This window comes from Ovis aries, chromosome 16, assembly GCF_016772045.2.
Source record: "Ovis aries strain OAR_USU_Benz2616 breed Rambouillet chromosome 16, ARS-UI_Ramb_v3.0, whole genome shotgun sequence".
NCBI classification, from domain to species: Eukaryota; Metazoa; Chordata; class Mammalia; order Artiodactyla; family Bovidae; genus Ovis; species Ovis aries.
Window position 1 is genome coordinate 23,879,556 of NC_056069.1, and position 18,778 is coordinate 23,898,333.

The window sequence follows — 18,778 nt, forward strand, 5'->3', positions numbered from 1 at the left end:
GTGCCTGCAGAAGGAGCTCACGCTCATGGTCTTCCTATTCTGCCTTCTTGGTCACTTCTCACATCATAAAGACTTCTAGTGGGTTAACAGCGTGACAGATTGGTTAACACAAAGAAATAAACTTTGGTTCATATATTCAGTTTAATGAAAAATAGAAAGATAAATAAAAAGAACCAGGAACAGGCTTCATCTTTTCATTTGACCCTTGAAGATTGAACACATTTGATGTTTGTAGTCTGTGCATTAGGCAGAGTGTCAGAAGCTTGGTTGTCTTTGAGTCTTTAGGGCTTAGCAGAGTTGATGAGAACTGTAAATGGTTGTCAAGACTTGGTGCTTCATGGAAAGAACACTTGAATATACAGTATGTTAGCTAAATGGTTATGGTATTACTGCTGGCTGAATGGGTCCATCCTTGGGAAAGTCCTGAAGCAGAACTCATGGTGAGGGTTTCTGCTCAGCTGTCTTAGAAAGCAGTCCTCGTCAGTATGCTGCCGTTTTAATCAGGATGCTGGATGCAGTGATGAAATCAAGGAGGACTGAATTCTTAAAGTTCACATTTAGGTAAAAGTTTAGACATCTTAGGAGGTGAGTGTGAGGCATGATCGTGATGAAGACAAAAGAGAGAGCTCTTTTAGGTGCTTTTGTGCTTGACTTCACTGTCCATCTTTTCTTTAGAAACTTGGTGTAAGTTTGTACTCCTTTTCATAGCAGTTCTAAACTTGCTGTAGACAGTACAGAAATGAGTGGATAATCTTTAGATACTCTGACAACTTAGCTAGTGACCATGACTTGTGATATGGTAGTAACATCAAGTAATATCAAGATAAAATAGAGAACGTCAGAATGCTGCTTTCCTTTTGGAATTAAAGATTCTGACAAACTGGTTTTAAAATAGTGTTAAAAACCCTATGATTAAATGACAATAAGAGCATAAGAAGAGATTTTTCTTCCTCTAAAGTCAGGTTAGTGTATTTGGGTAGAAACAAAGAGAAGAAGTTTTTCTTGGTTAAACTGGTTAATAGAGGACTTGAAGGCATTGTTTTTGTAGGAAAAAATCTTTACCCTAAGCTGTAATTTTTCTAACTTCTGTTGCATGTTTTGCTGCATTTTCTTTTTCCATGCGCTCTTACTATTTTCATGGCAAACATATTTTTAAAGATGATCTCTGGGATAATTATTGCCATTAATTAGTTTTGATATTCCTTTTTAATGATATTTTCATTTATTCCTTTTGCTAGCTGGATTGCCTTTTGCAATTCTTACTTCAAGGCATACCCCCTTCCAACGAGGATTATTCTGTAATGATGAGTCCATCAAGTACCCTTACAAAGAAGACACCATACCTTATCCGTTATTAGGTGGAATAATCATTCCATTCAGTATTATCGTTGTAAGTTAAATCCACTTTTCCAAGTTTATCACTTTTGGGCAGTTGGCTTTAATTTTGTGTCAGCCTGTTAATGATTGAATGTATATAACCCTCTAAAACATGTGTTTTAACTTTTTATGTTATTTGATCAAAATAATTTCAGCTATTTTAAGTGGGGCTAAAAGAGTAACAGTGTATAATTAGAAGAACCTTACTAAATATGTATGGTTTTATGCTAATCTTTTCGAAGTCACTGATTTTTTTTTAGCTCTAATTTGCTATTGTTTGAGTAATAATACAATAGATGAATACTGTATTGGTGTATTTTTAGCATACTTTATACTTAGGATATTATTTTATGATTTATTGAGACTGTTTATGAACTGACTCTAGTTACTGAGTTCTAGGAAAGAAAAATTACTAACAGGTGTTAAAAGGCTTCTTTTAACCCATATTTAGTTTAAAGATATTTTAGATAATGGCAGAAATAGGGGAGAAAAGCCTAAGTTTTGTACATAATTAACAATGAATATGAAAGCATTTTTACTGGTATTAAAACTGATAATTACTGTTTTCTGGAATTTCAGGTGAGAATGTCTAGAGAATGTGCTCTGGTTGGGGAGAAGATTTCAAGTGATTTGACTAGATGATTTTTATTATCTCTTGACTCAGAGATTCTATGACTTTAATTTTATGCTACATATCTTGTAATTTTAGAAAGTAAGATTTATGCTAAAAGCAGAAAATATGGTCTCATCCAGGAGATAGGCCAAAAAGATAAATAGCCAAAAAGATATATCTTGTCTGTTCTGAAGTTTATTAAAAAACAAAGCAAAACTTCTTGATTTAGAAATTTAGTGTCTGATTGCAGAATGATCACAGCTCCTTATTAGCACTAAAAGTTAATCAATTCCTAATTTGTGGTGTATAATTAATAAAAGAATATCTCTGCTGTACAAATGTTTGTTTCACAACACTGTGAGCTCCTTAAGGCAGAGATGGTGCCTTGTTCATCTTGTTATCCTTGCTGTTGCCATGGACACTGGCATGTTCTAGGTGCTGGAATGAAACTGGAGAGATTATGTAGTAATATTGGTGACTCTCCTACAATAAAGTGAAGTTTTAAGAAATCAGTGGCCCATTTAACCTAGACAGATCTTTACACTAAGTTTTTAGTATGAAAAGAAAGAAAGCCTATGATCCTTCTATTAAAGAGGGAATATGAGTAGACCCTTTTTTAAGTATATATTTCTGAGAGATTAATAGCTCTTTACATATAAAAATTTTAGCAGGACTTTTCTGCAAATAATAGCGGATTTTAGACAAGATTCAAGTACTCAAATGCTGCTACAAATGTACTTGTCTTTCAGTTCTACTTTTGTTTGTGTCTCAGTAAGAAGGATGCTGCATGAGCAAAACTACAGAAATCTGCTACAGACCAGAGGCCTGTCAAAGGACAGGGTGCTGTGCAGCCTGCATAGCAAGTGCAGGATCCATAGACACTCAGGAAAAACTTGTTATGTATATTTTATTAACTTGGAAGTTTTGATTATTTCACCATCACCTGTGAAAAGGTTATCTTTATATTGACAAAACAGCAAGTAAGTTGAGTGTGATGGTGGTTTAGTTGCTGTGTTGTGTCCGACTTTTGAAACCCCATGGACTAGCTTGCCAGGCTCGTCTATACATGGGATTCTCTAGGCAAGAATACTGAAATGGGTTGCCATTTCCTTCTCCAGTAGATCTTCCCCACCCAGGGATCAAACCCAGGTCTCCTGCATTGCAGGCAAATTCTTTACTGACTGAGTTACAAGGGAAGCCTAAGTTGAGTATAAAAAGAACAGACTCTTTAAAAGTGCTGTACAAGTACTTTTTTCATATCAAGAGGAAATCAGAGGGCAGATACACTGAAACCATACTCACAGAAAACTAGTCAATCCAATCACACTAGGACCACAGCTTTGTTTAACTCAATGAAACTAAGCCATGTGCATGGGGCAACCCAGGGCGGGCAGGTCGTGGTGGAGAGGTCTGACAGAATGTGGTCCACTGGAGAAAGGAATGGCAAACCAGTTCAGTATTCTTGCCTTGAGAACCCCATAAACAGTATGAAAAGGCAAAATGGTAGGATACTGAAAGAGGAACTCCCCAGGTCAGTAGGTGCCCAATATGCTACTGGAGATCAGTGGAGAAATAACTCCAGAAAGAATGAAGGGATGGAGCCAAAGCAAAAACAATACCCAGCTGTGGATGTGACTGGTGATAGAAGCAAGGTCTGATGCTGTAAAGAGCAATATTGCATAGGAACCTGGAATGTCAGGTCCATGAATCAAGGCAAATTGGAAGTGGTCAAACAGGAGATGGCAAGAGTGACCATCGACATTTTAGGAATCAGTGAACTAAAATGGACTGGAATGAGTGAATTTAACTCAGATGACCATTATATCTACTACTGTGGGCAGGAATCCCTCAGAAGAAAGGGAGTCACCATCATGGTCAACAAAAGAGTCTGAAATGCAGTAGTTGGATGCAATCTCAAAAGTGACAGAATGATCTCTGTTCGTTTCCAAGGCAAACCATTCAGTATCACGGTAATCCAAGTCTATGCCCCAACCAGTAACGCTGAAGAAGCTGAAGTTGAATGCTTTTATGAAGACCTACAAGGCCTTTTAGAACTAACACCTAAAAAAGATGTCCTTTTCATTATGAGGGACTGGAATGCAAAAGTAGGAAGTCAAGAAATACCTGGAGTAACAGGCAAATTTGGCCTTGGAATGCCGAGTGAAGCAGGGCAAAGACTAATACAGTTTTGCCAAGAAAATGCACTGGTCATAGCAAACACCCTCTTCCAACAACACAAGAGAAGACTGTACACATGGACATCACCAGATGGTCAACACCGAAATCAGATTGATTATATTCTTTGCAGCCAAAGATGGAGAAGCTCTATACAGTCAGCAAAAACAAGACCAGGAGCTGACTGGCTCAGATCATGAACTCCTTATTACCAAATTCAGACTTAAAGAAGGCAGGGAAAACCGCTAGACCATTCAGGTGTGACCTAAATCAAATCCCTTATGATTATACAGTGGAAGTGAGAAATAGATTTAAGGGCCTAGATCGGATAGATAGAGTGCCTGATGAACTATGGAACGAGTTTCGTGACATTGTTCAGGAGACAGGGATCAAGACCATCCCCATGGAAAAGAAATGCAAAAAACCAAAATGGCTGTCTGGGGAGGCCTTACAAATAGCTGTGAAAAGAAGAGAGGCGAAAAGCAAAGGAGAAAAGGAAAGATATAAGCATCTGAATGCAGAGTTCCAAAGAATAGCAAGAAGAGATTAAGAAAGCCTTCTTCAGCGATCAATGCAAAGAAATAGAGGAAAAGAACAAAATGGGAAAGACTAGAGATCTCTTCAAGAAAAGTAGAGATACCAAGGGAATATTTCATGCAAAGATGGGCTCGATAAAGGACAGAAATGGTATAGACCTAACAGAAGCAGAAGACATTAAGAAGAGGTGGCAAGAATACACAGAAGAACTGTACAAAAAAGATCTTCACAACTAAGATAATCACAATGGTGTGATCACTCACCTAGAGCCAGACATCCTGGAATGTGAAGTCAAGTGCATCACTACAAGCAAAGCTAGTGGAGGTGATGGCATTCCAGCTGAGCTATTTCAAATCCTGAAAGATGATGCTATGAAAGTGCTGCACTCAATATGCCAGCAAATGTGGAAAACCCAACAGTGGCCACAGGACTGGAAAAGGTCAGTTTTCATTCCAATCCCAAAGAAAGGCAATGCCAAGAATGCTCAAACTACCTCACAATTGCACTCACCTCACATGCTAGTAAAGTAATGCTCAAAATTCTCCAAGCCAGGCTTCAGAAATACGTGAACTGTGAACTTCCAGATGTTCAAGCTGGTTTTAGAAAAGGCGGAGGAACCAGAGATCAAATTGCCAACATCCACTGGATCATGGAAAAAGCCAGTGAATTCCGGAAAAACATCTATTTCTACTTTATTGACTATGCCAAAGCCTTTGTCTGTGTGGATCACCATAAACTGTGGAAAATTCTGAGAGAGGTGGGAATACCAGACCACCTGACCTGCCTCTTGAGAAATCTGTATGCAGGTCAGGAAGCAACAGTTAGAACTAGACATGGAACAACAGACTGGTTCCAAATAGGAAAAGAGTATGTCAAGGCTGTATGTTGTCACCCTGCTTATTTAACTTATATGCAGAGTACATCATGAGAAACGCTGGACTGGAAGAAACACAAGCTGGAATCAAGACTGCTGGGAGAAATATCAGTAACCTCAGATATGCAGATGACACCACCCTTATGGCAGAAAGTGAAGAGGAACTAAAAGCCTCTTGATGAAAGTGAAAGAGGAGAGTGAAAAAGTTGGCTTAAAGCTCAGCATTGAGAAAATGAAGATCATGGCATCCAGTCCCATCACTTCATGGGAAATAGATGGGGAAACAGTGGAAACAGTGTCAGACTTTATTTTTGGGGGCTCCAAAATCACTGCAGATGGTGACTGCAGCCATGAAATTAAAAGACACTTATCCTTGGAAGAAAAGTTATGACCAACCTAGACAGCGTATTGAAAAGCAGAGACATTACTTTGCCGACTAAGGTCCATCTAGTCAAGGCTATGGTTTTTCCAGTAGTCATGTATGGTTGGAGAGACAAGAGTTGGACTGTGAAGAAAGCTGAGCGCCGAAGAATTGATGCTTTTGAACTGTGATGTTGGAGAAGGCTCTTGAGAGTCCCTTGGACTGCAAGGAGATCCAACCAGTCCATTCTGAGGGAGATCGGCCCTGGGATTTCTTTGGAAGGGATGATGCTTAAGCTGTAACTCCAGTACTTTGGCCACCTCATATGAAGAGTTGACTCATTGGAAAAGATTCTGATGCTGGGAGGGATTGGGGGCAGGAGGAGAAGGGGACGACAGAGGATGAGATGGCTGGATGGCTTCACCGACTCGATGAGTCTGAGTGAACTCTGGGAGTTGGTGATGTACAGGGAGGCCTGGCGTGCTGCGATTCATGGGGTGGCAAAGAGTCGGACACGACTGAGCAATTGAACTGAAGTGATATCAACAAAGACACACAGTGGCAGTGGTTTTATGTACCAGTTTAACATAATTTCAGATTATTCACTAACTCAATTTCTTTCAGGTAGTACATGGTTAGACTTGTTTATGTTTAATTTTGTTTTCTAGAAAGTAAATCATTTCTTTAAAAAAAAAATCAGGACTATGATTGGGACTTCAGACCAGGCCTTTGATGTGACTTGCAAGTGAGCCATAAATATATGAGTGATTGAGGGAACCTGGTAAAGAATCAGAATTAATATAGTATCACAGAAGTCAAGGGAGAAGTTCAATGAGGACAAAATGGTCAGTGATGTCATATAGTACTGGGAAGTTAAGATTTGGGTTGATAAAAATCTCTTTGATCCGATGAGACCATTTTGACTTTTTGGAGAGCTATTCAGTAGACTAAAGGGTTTAGAGGTATTTAGAGATATTTAGGAAGGAGTGGAAGTATGGCAGTGAGTGATTTTAGACTATTCTTTTAGGAAGGTGGGTCCTGAGTGGAAGACAGATAACTATAGTGACAGTATAGAGACATATAAAATTATCTTGGTTGATGGAGATATAAAGATGGTGAGAAAATACTCTGGTACATAGGTTTTAAGTGATTAAATCCTTCTGATTTAGATAGCTTTGATCTTAAAAAGTATTTTGTTTTACTCCCCCAAACATCATCTTTAGTACTTTAATAATTTATCCTTAATCTGATTAAATAATGTTTGACCAGCAATCCCAGCTTTACGATTAGAGTAGTTAGTTTAAGTGTGAACTTCACCAGAGGCTGAGTTGTCCTAAATGGCTCAAAGGGCAAGATAAGGTTTTAAAATGAAATGAAAATATGGCTGTCATGTGTCGGTGGAAGGCACAGACATCTCCCTGCATTTGATTTAGAATGTCTCTGTTATCTGTTTCTCTCAATACAGATGGCATACATAATAAAAAAAAAAAATGATGTACTTTGACCTAGCATTTGTTAGATTTAGAGTCCCTCTGAGGTTAAGGGTTAAGTTTCAAAATAAGGTTAAGGGTTATTAAGGGTTAAGGGTTAAGAATTAAGGGTTAAGGGTTAAGTTTCAGCATATTCTACATCTGTAGGTCAACTTTTAATCTGTGTCCAGTACACTGAATGTTACTAGTGAATTGATTTTCAGTCATCAGTGGCAAGAACCAGAGTCTAGGTGGCCCTAAACAATGATCATTATGACTAGGAAGACTCACAAAGATTAATATTTGTTTTTAGAAAGCAGTTGAGTGCTTACACAAGAAGAACTGACAGCTGAGAAGTGAAGTTTCACTGCTCAAATTGTGCTTGACTAACATACTTGGTATATATTTCAAATTATTAAAGGTCATCTCCACAACAAAACATTAGAGATATCTTGTCTTGGTGCTTATTTATCAAGGCAATTGCTGGAACACCTTAATGGCCTGAGGAGATGTAATATATTTTAATTCAAGGCCTCTAGGACAGTCACCAGGGAGTACCCTAAGCACACTTGTGGAGGTATGGTATCCCCAGAAGTGAATGTGGTTTTCCTCTCCTGTGAGACCTATGCTCAGCAAAGGCTTTATTAAGTCATCCACATTAAGGATTATAACAAGGAATATATTCCTATGGGATTTAATATATTTAAGGATATTTACTTTTTACCCAAGAGGTAGCACCTTGAATTGAAATTTATTGACCACCAGCTCTGTTTTAGGCATCTGTGGTGGTGTTAGCTTTCTATTCAACTAAAAATTTATTCTTGGTTTTGTAGAGTTCATAGTCTAGTTGTCAGAGTTACAACATTGTAATTGTGGAATTCTCGGAGCCATTGAGCCAGATGAAGAAAGAATTTTTGATATCAGGTTCTTGAAATCCCTTTCAGGATACAACCATTTATCTCACCCCCAAAGACAATTAATAATTGCTAAATGGACATGTTTGAATGCTTTGTAAAATCATTTATATAAATTTAAGATGAAGCAGTGAAACTCTTTGATTTATATCCATGCCCAAGATAAATTAGCAAGCAGAATTTTTTGTTTAAGTGTTTATTTTGATCTCAGGTAGCTAGAGTGTGGCTTATTATTTTTTATAATGTTGCCATTCAGTATTTTTTCAGATTTCTTAGGATATTGGCCTGTGAATTTGTAAAGTACTTGAAAACCTTTTTATGCCTTTAAACCCATTATACTGGTGTGCACTTACACACACACACTACTGGTATCTGAGAAGGCTATGACTGCCATTTTACAAAAGTCAGTGAAAAATAAAGAGGAGGGAGTCACTTGAAATGTTTTCTTGGCAAAAGAGAACATCAAGTGTGTATATGGTCTTTTAATGAGACTTGTTAAGGAAGCCAGCCCTAAAGGTTTCCTGGAGAGGCAGGCCTGGGAGATGTTGTCAGCTGATCTCTGCCCTCTGTGCCCTTTAACCTCAGTGTTAGATCCTTGCTTTTATTATTTTAGCTTTGTCTCTTAAAATGTTTTACTGTTTTTAACATGATGAATATTTTTGGTTCAAAGTAATGTCTGATGCAAATGCAGACTCTGAGGTAAAAGTGCTTATGTAAGGGATATTCTAATCAGAAAGTTTGTATTCTTTGAAAAGCCATTGTTTTTATACTCCGTGGTATATCAGTAAGCCTACTTATTGAGGCTCGGTTTATTTGAATACAAGAAGTAAGGCCTTATTGTTTCAAGGTAGACTTTGGAATTATTTAGGCTTTGTCATTGCTCTGTAAGCAATATCAATTGAGGATACCTTTTTTGTGGTCTAGAATTAGGAATCCTGAGTTGTTCTCCATTTGAAAAGAAAAAAGGAGAGGGAGGTATTTTTAAAACAAACATTTTATTGTGATTTACCATTTTCTTCTCTATTCTTTACTTTGTTTGATGTGCCTGGATACTGCTTTAACATTATTTTTCTGTTTTGTTTTTTTTTTCAGATGATTGTTGGAGAAACCCTGTCTGTTTATTTTAGCCTCTTGCACTCGAATTCCTTTATCAGGAATAACTACATAGCCACTATTTACAAAGCCATTGGAACATTTTTATTTGGTGCAGCTGCTAGTCAGTCCCTGACTGATATTGCCAAGTATTCGATAGGCAGACTGCGGCCTCACTTCCTGGATGTTTGTGACCCAGACTGGTCAAAAATCAACTGCAGTGATGGTTACATTGAAAACTACATATGTCGAGGGAATGCACAAAAAGTGAAGGAGGGCAGGTGCGTGTTAAATTTTTAATGCTTGTTTTATCTTGTGCATTCTTGAAATACAAGCTTTCTGTGATTGGAAGATGAGCTATCTAGTAGCTTAAAGAGATAGAAGCTAGTATAATCACTGGGAGGTGAATTGAAATCATGTTTGATCTATTTTCTCTACTTACTCTTTTTTCCTGTTTTATCCCAGTACTCTGTTTAAGAGCATTTTAATGTAATTCTTTTCATTTTCACTGTATAATAATGTAAAATGAACCCTTTAGATCACACAGTCCAGGATCAGCAAACTTTTTCTTAAGATCCCAGATAATAAATATTTTAGACTTTGTGGGCCATATGTTGGCTACTGTTCAACTCTGCCTTTGTAACAGAAAAAAGGAATCATAGACAATCCTTGAACAAACGAGTGTAGCTGTGTTCCAATGAAACTTTATTTACTATGTAGATAGTGGCTGCCCTATGGGTTATATAGTTTGCTTATGTTTGATCTAGTTCAACTATGTAATGGAGCTCTGCTAGATCTCTTAGTATTCTTAGAGTATGTTTTTTTTTTAAGTTAATTTCATTCATATATTGATAGATCTGGGACCTCAGATTGCTTTCTTACTGCACACTTGGGCTACTTTCTACATTGGGAGCGCTATTAGACATGGATGAAAGAGAATATTTGGAACCCAAAAGGTCTAATGCCTTTACTTTATGGATGAGCAGACAAAGGCCCAGTAACACTGAATAAAGCCACACTAACGTAAATACACTACTATGTGTAAAATAGTTAACTAGAGGGAAGATACTTTATAGTAGAGGAAACTCAGCGTGGTGCTCTACGGGATGTGTGGGCAGTTGGGAGGGAAGCTCAAGAGGGAGGGGTATATGTATACCATATAGCTGATTCACTTTGTTATATAGGAGAAACTAACACAATATTGCAAAACAATTATACTCCAATAATAAAATTCTTTTAAAATGACAAAAAAGCCACTGATTAGTAGCAGAGCCAGTTCCTCATCCCAAATCTCAGAATTGTCAATCTTACTTATTCTATGTTTGATCTTCTTGTATTTTAAGATACCTATTAACATTTTCCTTTATTTATTCATCCAACAAATACTTTCTCTCAGAAAAACATCCTCTGATTGTTTTTTTATATTTGATTCCCAGACGCATACTTGTCCTTGTTAGTTCTTTTGTAAGTCAAACAGGCCTGCTGCTGCTAAGTCGTGTCTGACTCTGTGCGACCCCATAGATGGCAGCCCACCAGGCTCCTCTGTCCCTGGGATTCTCCAGGCAAGAACACTGGAGTGGGTTGCCATTTCCTTCTCCAAAGCATGCATGCATGCCAAGTCGCTTCAGTTGTGTCTAACTCTGTGCGACCCTATGGACAGCAGCTCACCAGGCTCCTCTGTCCATGGGATTCTCTAGGCAAGAATACTGGAGTGGGTTGCCATTTCCTTCTCCTTCAACTATGTAATGGAGCTCTGCTAGATCTCTTAGTGTTCTTAGAGTATCTTTTTCAGGCCTGCTGGTGGTCCTCAATATTTGCATTTCATGGAGATGAAAAAACACTTTATTTAAGAATATGCATTATGCTGTGTGCTTGGAATTCAGCAGTGAACAAGACAGCTCTGATTTCTATCTTCATGGAGCTTAGTCTAGCAGGAAAGATTTATAATAAACAAATATTGACAGTGGAAGCCATGTAATTAAAGCACTCTTGCTCCTTGGAAGAAAGCTATGAGCAGCCTAGACAGCATATTAAAAAGCAAAGACATTACTTTGCCAACAAAGGTCCATATATGGTTTTTCCAGTAATCATGTATGGATATGAGAGTTGCACCATAAAGAAAGCTGAGTGCCGAAAAATTGATGCTTTTGAACTGTGGTGTTGGAGAAGACTCTTGAGAGTCTCTTGGACTGCAAGGAGATCCAACCAGTCCATCCTAAAGGAAATCAGTCCTGAATATTCTTTGGAAGGACTGATGCTGAAGCTGAAACTCCAACACTTTGGCCACCTGATGCAAAGAACTGACTTTTTAAAAAGACCCTGATGCTGGGAAAGATTGAAGGCAGGAGGAGAAGGGGACGACAGAGGATGAGATGGTTGCATGGCATCACTGACTTAATCGACATAAGTTTGAGCAAGCTCTGGGAGTTGGTGATGGATAGGGAAGCCTGATATGCTGCAGTCCATGGAGTCACAAAGAGTTAGACACGACTGAGCTACTGAACTGAACTGATAATGGAAGATAATCTTCCTGTTGTTAACAAGGCCAAAGAATAAACAGGTTGTTGAATGACAGGCTCTGAGGTGATGATACGAGGACTGATATGGGTATAATGTCTTAATGAAGTGGGGAAAGTGACTTAAGTGGAAACTGGTTGAGAAGTAGATAGTGGAAGGTGGTTTTTGATTTGAGCTTAGGTAAGCAACCTTTTTTTTTTTTTAATAAGAGGGAAAGACTGGTCCAGCAATGGCTGTGAAGAAAGATGAAGATAATCAAGACCAACAGTGGACTCTTAAGGTATAGGATGTGGATATCTCATTCTCTGTTTTGATAGTGATGTAGAGCCAAGTACTGTCTTAGGGAAAGGCTCTTTGATGACTAGTAGATGTAGTGAGCTTCAGTGAAGAGTTTGAAGACACAGGGAAATATAGAGAACTTTAACCATCCTGGCAAGAATACTGGAGTGGGTTGCCATGCCCTCCTCCAAGGAATCTTCCTGACTTAGGGATCGAACCTACATCTCCTGCATTACAGGCAGATTCTTTACCACTGAGCCAACAGGGAACCCCCCCCCCCCACACACACACACCTATCACATACAACCATAGAATTCCAGAATATACAGTGAAGGAATTGGGTTGGAAGGGATAAAGTGGCTTGGTTGGAGAAGAGGAAGCTTATTTTAATGGTAGTGCTTTAGTCACTAAGTCGTGTCTGACTCTTGGGACACCATGGACGTAGCTTGCCAGAATTCTCTGTCCATGGGATTCTCTAGGCAAGATTACTGGAGTGGGTTGCCATTTCCTTCTGCAGGGGATCTTCCCAACCCAGGAATCAAACCCAGGTCTCCTGAATTGCAGGCAGATTCTTTACTGACTGAGCTATGAGGGAAGCCATTATTTTGATAGAGGTTACTTCTAATTTGACAGTTTGTAAAGAACTGCCATTTTAATATTAACTCCTCTGCTGCTAAGTCACTTCAGTCGTGCCCGACTCTGTGCGACCCCATAGACGGCAGCCCACCAGGCTCCCCCATCTCTGAGATTCTCCAGGCAAGAACACTGGAGTGGGTTGCCATTTCCTTCTCCAATGCATGAAAGTGAAAAGTGAAAGTGAAGTCACTCAGTCGTGTCTGACTCTTAGCGACCCCATGGACTATAGTCTACCAGGCTCCTCTGTCCGTGGGATTTTCCAGGCAAGAGTACTGGAGTGGGGTGCCATTGCCTTCTCCCATTAACTCCTCTAATCCATGAATATGATATTATCTTTCCATTTTTTTGATGTTCTGTTGTTTCTCTTAGCAGTAGTTTTTAGATTTTGGTGTCCCTGTCTTGCATACATTTTGCTTAAATGTGTCACTAATTTTTAAGATTTCTTGATGTGATTGTGAAAAGTTTTTAAAAAACATTTAAATTGAATTCTAGTTGTATTTAAAAATAAAACAATAAGTCTTTTATATGATTTTATCTGGCCTTTTATCCTTTAAACTTGCTAATGTAACTTCCTATATAGATTCCTCAAGATTTTCTCTGTTCCTCTTAATATTGTCTGTGGATAAACAGTGTTGTTTTCTTTTTTCCTTTTCTTTATTGCTTTTTATTTCTTTTCCTTACTGTATTATACTGGCTAAGACTGCTAATACAATGTAGAAAGAAGTGGTGAGAGCCAATATGCTCGTCTTGTTCCTGACCTTAGGTAGAAAGCACTCAGTCTTTCACCATTAAATATAGTACCAATATGTTTTTGGTAGATGCGCTTTATTAGATTTTTGTCATAAATGTGTGTTTAGTCAGTTGCTTTTTCTATGGCTGTTGAGGTCATACTGCTTTTCTTTTTTCTCTCAAAAGAGTGTATCCCTTTAATCTTGGACTATTAAAGCAACTTTTCATTCCTGGGATAAACTTCACTTCGTCATGGTATATTATACTTTTTGTATTAACTGGACTCAATTTGCTAATGTTGTATTAATGATTTTTACTTCTGTGTTCATGAATGTTACTTGTCTATAGTTTTCTTGTGAAGTTTTTGGCTAGATTTGGTATCAACATTTGGTAATAAATGTTAAGTAGAATTCACCACTAAATACACTTAGACTTGAAATTTTCTTTGTAGTAATGTTGTAAACTATGGTTTTATTTTTTAAAGTAGGTGAGGATTATTCAGGTCATCTCTTTCTTAGGTGAACTGTCATCATTTGTCTTTTAAGAGATTTTTAAATTTTATCTAAATCATCAAGTTTGTTGACATCAAGTTGTTCACAGTTTCTCTTTCCTTATTGTCCTTTTATTGTTTGTAAGAAGTGTAGAGCTAACCCTTCTTACATTCCTATCATAGATAATTTTTGTCTTAATCTCTTTTTTTTCTTGAGTGGTCTGGCCAGAAGTTTTATCAGTTTTATTAATCTTTTTATTAGTTTTATTGGTTTGTTTTGGGATCGTTGACTTTATTGTTTTTCTGTAATTTGATTTCATCTATTTCTGCTATTCTTCTGCTTTCTTTCAGTTTTATTTCCTCTTCTTTTTCTTGTAGTTTCATAAGGTAAAAACCTAGATCATTAGTTATATCACAGATTACTATATATTGTAACTTCATCTTTGTTTAACTAAAATTATTTTCTAATTTCTTTTGTGTTTTCCTCTTTGATCAGTGAGTTATTTCAGTTCAGTCACTCAGTCGTGTCCAACTTTTTGCGACCCCATGCACTGTAGCACGTGAGGCCTCCCTGTCCATCACCAACTCCCAGGATTACTCAAGCTCTTGTCCATTGAGTTGGTGATGCCATCCAACCATCTCATCCTCTGTTGTCCCCTTCTCCACCTGCCCTCAATCTTTCCCAGCATCAGGGTCTTTTCAAATGAGTCAGTTCTTTGTATATCTTTCTGTAATTGACTTTTTGATCTATGTCTATATGAATTTTCTGTGGAGATGTTTTGTCACTTATTCTTAGGAATTTGAACTCTCTAATTGTTGACTGTTCTTGTTCTTTCATTTTTGTTAGCGTTTGTTTCATATATTTTGTGATTCTGTTGTTCAGTGTATAACATTTCTGTCTTTTTCATGTGGTATGTACCCTTTTCCATATGAACCGTCTCTCTTTGTTTCTAGAAACATCCTTTAAGTCTGTTTTGTCTGATAATAATATGTAGCCAGTCTCCTGTCTATATGTTTATTGTTTGGATAGTATATAGTTTCCATAAATAAAACATTCAGTTCATTTGAATCCTTGAATTTATTTATTTATTTTTATTTTTACTTTACAATACTGTATTGGTTTTGCCATACATTGACATGAATCCACCACGGGTGTACATGCGTTCCCAAACTTGAACCCCCCTCCCACCTCCCTTCCCATAACATCTCTCTGGGTCATCACCGTGCGCCAGCCCCAAGCATGCTGTATCCTGCGTCGGACATAGACTGGCGATTCGATTCTTACATGATAGTATACCTGTTACAATGCCATTCTCCCAAATCATCCCACCCTCTCCCTCTCCCTCTGAGTCCAAAAGTCCGTTATACACATCTGTGTCTTTTTTGCTGTCTTGCATACAGGGTCGTCATTGCCATCTTTCTAAATTCCATATATATGTGTTAGTATACTGTATTGGTGTTTTTTTTTTCTGGCTTACTTCACTCTGTATAATCGGCTCCAGTTTCACCCATCTCATCAGAACTGTGAATCCTTGAATTTAAAGTGTGTTTGCTGGGTACTTAAAGTATGTAAGTCAGATCTAGTTTATACTTTATAATCTAGTGTGAAAAATCCCTGCTTTTTGATTGTTACTGTTGTTGGTCAGTTGCCAAGTCATGTCCATGTGACCCCTTGGACTGCAGCACGCCAGGCTCCTCTGTCCTCCACCGTCTCCCAGATGGCCTCCCTGTCCATCACCAACTCCCAAGGTAACTCATACTCATGTCCTTTGAGTTGGTGATGCCATCCAACCATCTTATCCTCTATCACCCCCTTCTTCTCCTGTGTTCAATCTTTCCCAGCATCAGGGTCTTTTCCAATGAGTCAGCTCTTTGCATCAGGTGGCCAAAGTTTTGAAGCTTCAGCTGCATCATCTTCCAGTGAATATTCAGGGTTGATTTCCTTTAGGATTGACTGGTTTGATCTCCAGAAAATGGTTTTGTAAATGATTCTTAAAAAAATGTTTCCATTTATTTTTGGCTGTGCTGAGTCTTCTTTGCTTTCCTCGGGCTTTCTTTAGTTGTGGAGAGCAGGGTCTACTCTTTAGTTGCAGTACATGGGGTTTTCATTGTGGTAGCTTCTCTCGTTGTGGAGCACAGGCCCTAGGGTGCTTCAGTAGTCACAGCACGGGGGCTCAGTTGTTGTGGCTCACAAGTCCAGAGCGCAGGCTCAGTAGTTGTGGCATGGGCTTAATTGCCCAGTAGCATGTGTGATCTTTCTGGACTAGGGATTGAACTGGTGTCCCCTGCATTGCAAGGCAGATTCTTAATCAGTGGACCACCAGGGAAGCCTGTAAATGATTCTTAAAGGACACAGATTCTTCACACATATATTGTGTTTCAGGTTCAGGTACGTAAATCTTAGCTCAAACTTTGATTATGACCTATCTTGCTGCTGCTACTGCTAAGTCACTTCAGTCGTATCCAACTCTGTGTGACCCCATAGACGGCAGCCCACCAGGCTCCCCCATCCCTGGGATTCTCCAGGCAAGAAGCCTGGAGTGGGTTACCATTTCCTTCTCCAATGCATGAAAGTGAAAAGTGAAAGGGAAGTCGCTCAGTCGTGTCCGACTCTTAGCGACCCCATGGACCGCAGCCTACCAGGCTCCTCTGTCCATGGGATTTTCCAGGCAAGAGTACCGGAGTGGGGTGCCATCGCCTATCTTACTGAGAAATTTTTCTTTCTTACGCAACCATTTGAGCAAAATTAGAAGTAATATAATTTAGTTTAAATGGTATAAAAAGAACTACACTTTTCAGCCCATATGTGTCATACTCTCTGTCTCTTTCTAGTGTACCCAAATTAGCCAACATGTACTGTTACTCTGATTGAACTTTTGACTTAAGTACACTTGGGTTTTTCACCCATCATCACTTAACATTTCTACATCAACCCATATGCAGTTATGTAAGAGTCAGAAAAACCATCTTACAAAACAATATAAATATCTGGATAACTCAAATTGCAAAGCTATGTATATTACACATGATTATTATCTATAGTTTTCAGTGAAGAACTTCTGTTAGTAAGTTTTGAGCTTCTGAAACAAGGATAAGGGAAAACCAGACATATAGATGAAATTTTAAGAAGACTATATCTTATAAGAAAAATGTGATTTCCATCAGTGTTTCCAGAATGAATTGGTTGTAGATAGTTTCAGAGCCGTATAACATTGGAACATAACTGTGGCTTGCATTGCTGTTCTGTTGTGGAACATAGTTTGGTTGGATACAGACTTTCCTATTCTGTTTCTCTTGAATTTTAAAGTCAGGATGCCAAGAATGGAAAAACATTTCAGTCTAGAATTGCCTATATGTTTATTAAGATTATGGTATAGTCTGCTCTTTTAGTTTATTTATCGCCACAGCCTGCCCATGTAAGTTTTTAATTATAAAATTATAATGTTTGATGGAGAGAAGGGAACATAGGCACCCAAAATGAGTCATTTTTGTTGATTATAAGTGAGTCAGAATTACGTCTTAGGATGAGAGTATCCTCTTGCAGTTTTGGTTTTTGGTCTTGATTTTTTTCCCCATTTGTTCTCTTATTTCTTTTTCTCTTTTTCCCTCCACACTTTCTGCTCATGTGTATGCTCTTGTGCTCTCTGATATCATTGATGTCACAGGATTTTTACTAGGCTTCATTTGCAGTGGCCATTGGGTCCTAAACATAAAAGTGAGAACATAATGGACTATAATAGAATATTTATTAGTTGTAATAGCCAGAGAGTCCTAGTCACTGTTTAAAATCAATACCTGTGAATTTACTGTGAAATAAAAAGGGACTTAACACTTGGAACAGTAGGACATTTAATTTCCATTGCTTATGTTAGTGATAAAAGCATTACTCTCAGTCTTTGAAACAAATTCCTAATGACCCCAGGTAGTTTAAACCTGTAGCTCCCCTCACAGGTCAAAATTCTCTTTAGAGAATCAATGGGCACCTCACATTAATGGTTCATTAGATTCACCTGGAAAGTTTGTTTAAAACACAGATTTCTGGGGCTTCATCTTCCAAGTGTTGGATTCAGAAGTTTGGGATAGGGTCTGAAAATTTGTATTTCTAAGAAGTTTCCAGCTGTTGCTGCTTCTGTTGATCTTGGGAACGCACTTTGAGAACTACTGCTTTATATCACTTGTATATGGGAATATGGCTTTGTATGACATCTGCTATCTCAGGTTGTGAGAGCTGATATTTCATGCAAACTTCTGATTTAGCCTGTGTTGCGTTCATACATTCCATATAATTTTAATTTGGCAATAAAAGCAAAAGATTCTCCCCCATTAGATTTAACTTGGTGTTTGATTCTTTTTCCTGAGAGACAGAATGAGTTGAGTCTAGGTGTGAATCTGTTTTGGCTAAGGTGCAAGTTTGCAAAGATAAGAGCCTGTCTTCACTTTCTGTGACATCCTGTCAGTACGTATTGATAAATATTTGTGTACCATAAGTTATTTTAAAAACAATCAAAAATCCTTTCCCCACCACACACCATCCATACTAGCAAATACTCTTCAGTTTTAGATGTTTGACATTTCACTGTATTCCCCTCTCCTCTTCTAAATGACTGTTTAAAGAAATAGTGTTAACAAGTATATCAGCTTTTTGTGTTTTTTTAATTATCCCTTGGATTTTCTTCTCAGTTTCTGAATTAGAATGTAGGTCTTGCAGTGGATGT

At 38.1% G+C, this 18,778-nt stretch overlaps 1 protein-coding gene across 4 annotated transcripts in view; it reads left to right on the forward strand.

Moving 5' to 3' along the window:
• PLPP1 (phospholipid phosphatase 1) overlaps window positions 1-18,778 on the forward strand; it is a 117,334-nt gene that overhangs the window by 64,119 nt on the left and 34,437 nt on the right. For 3 of the 4 annotated variants that reach the window (XM_060400430.1, XM_042233785.2, XM_012096933.4), the window contains exon 3: window positions 9,413-9,693. In XM_060400430.1, the coding sequence (XP_060256413.1) occupies window positions 9,413-9,693 (281 nt within the window). Of the gene's footprint in view, window positions 1-1,238; window positions 1,391-9,412; window positions 9,694-18,778 lie in introns of all 4 variants that reach the window. The other variant, XM_004016984.5, reaches the window with a different exon arrangement.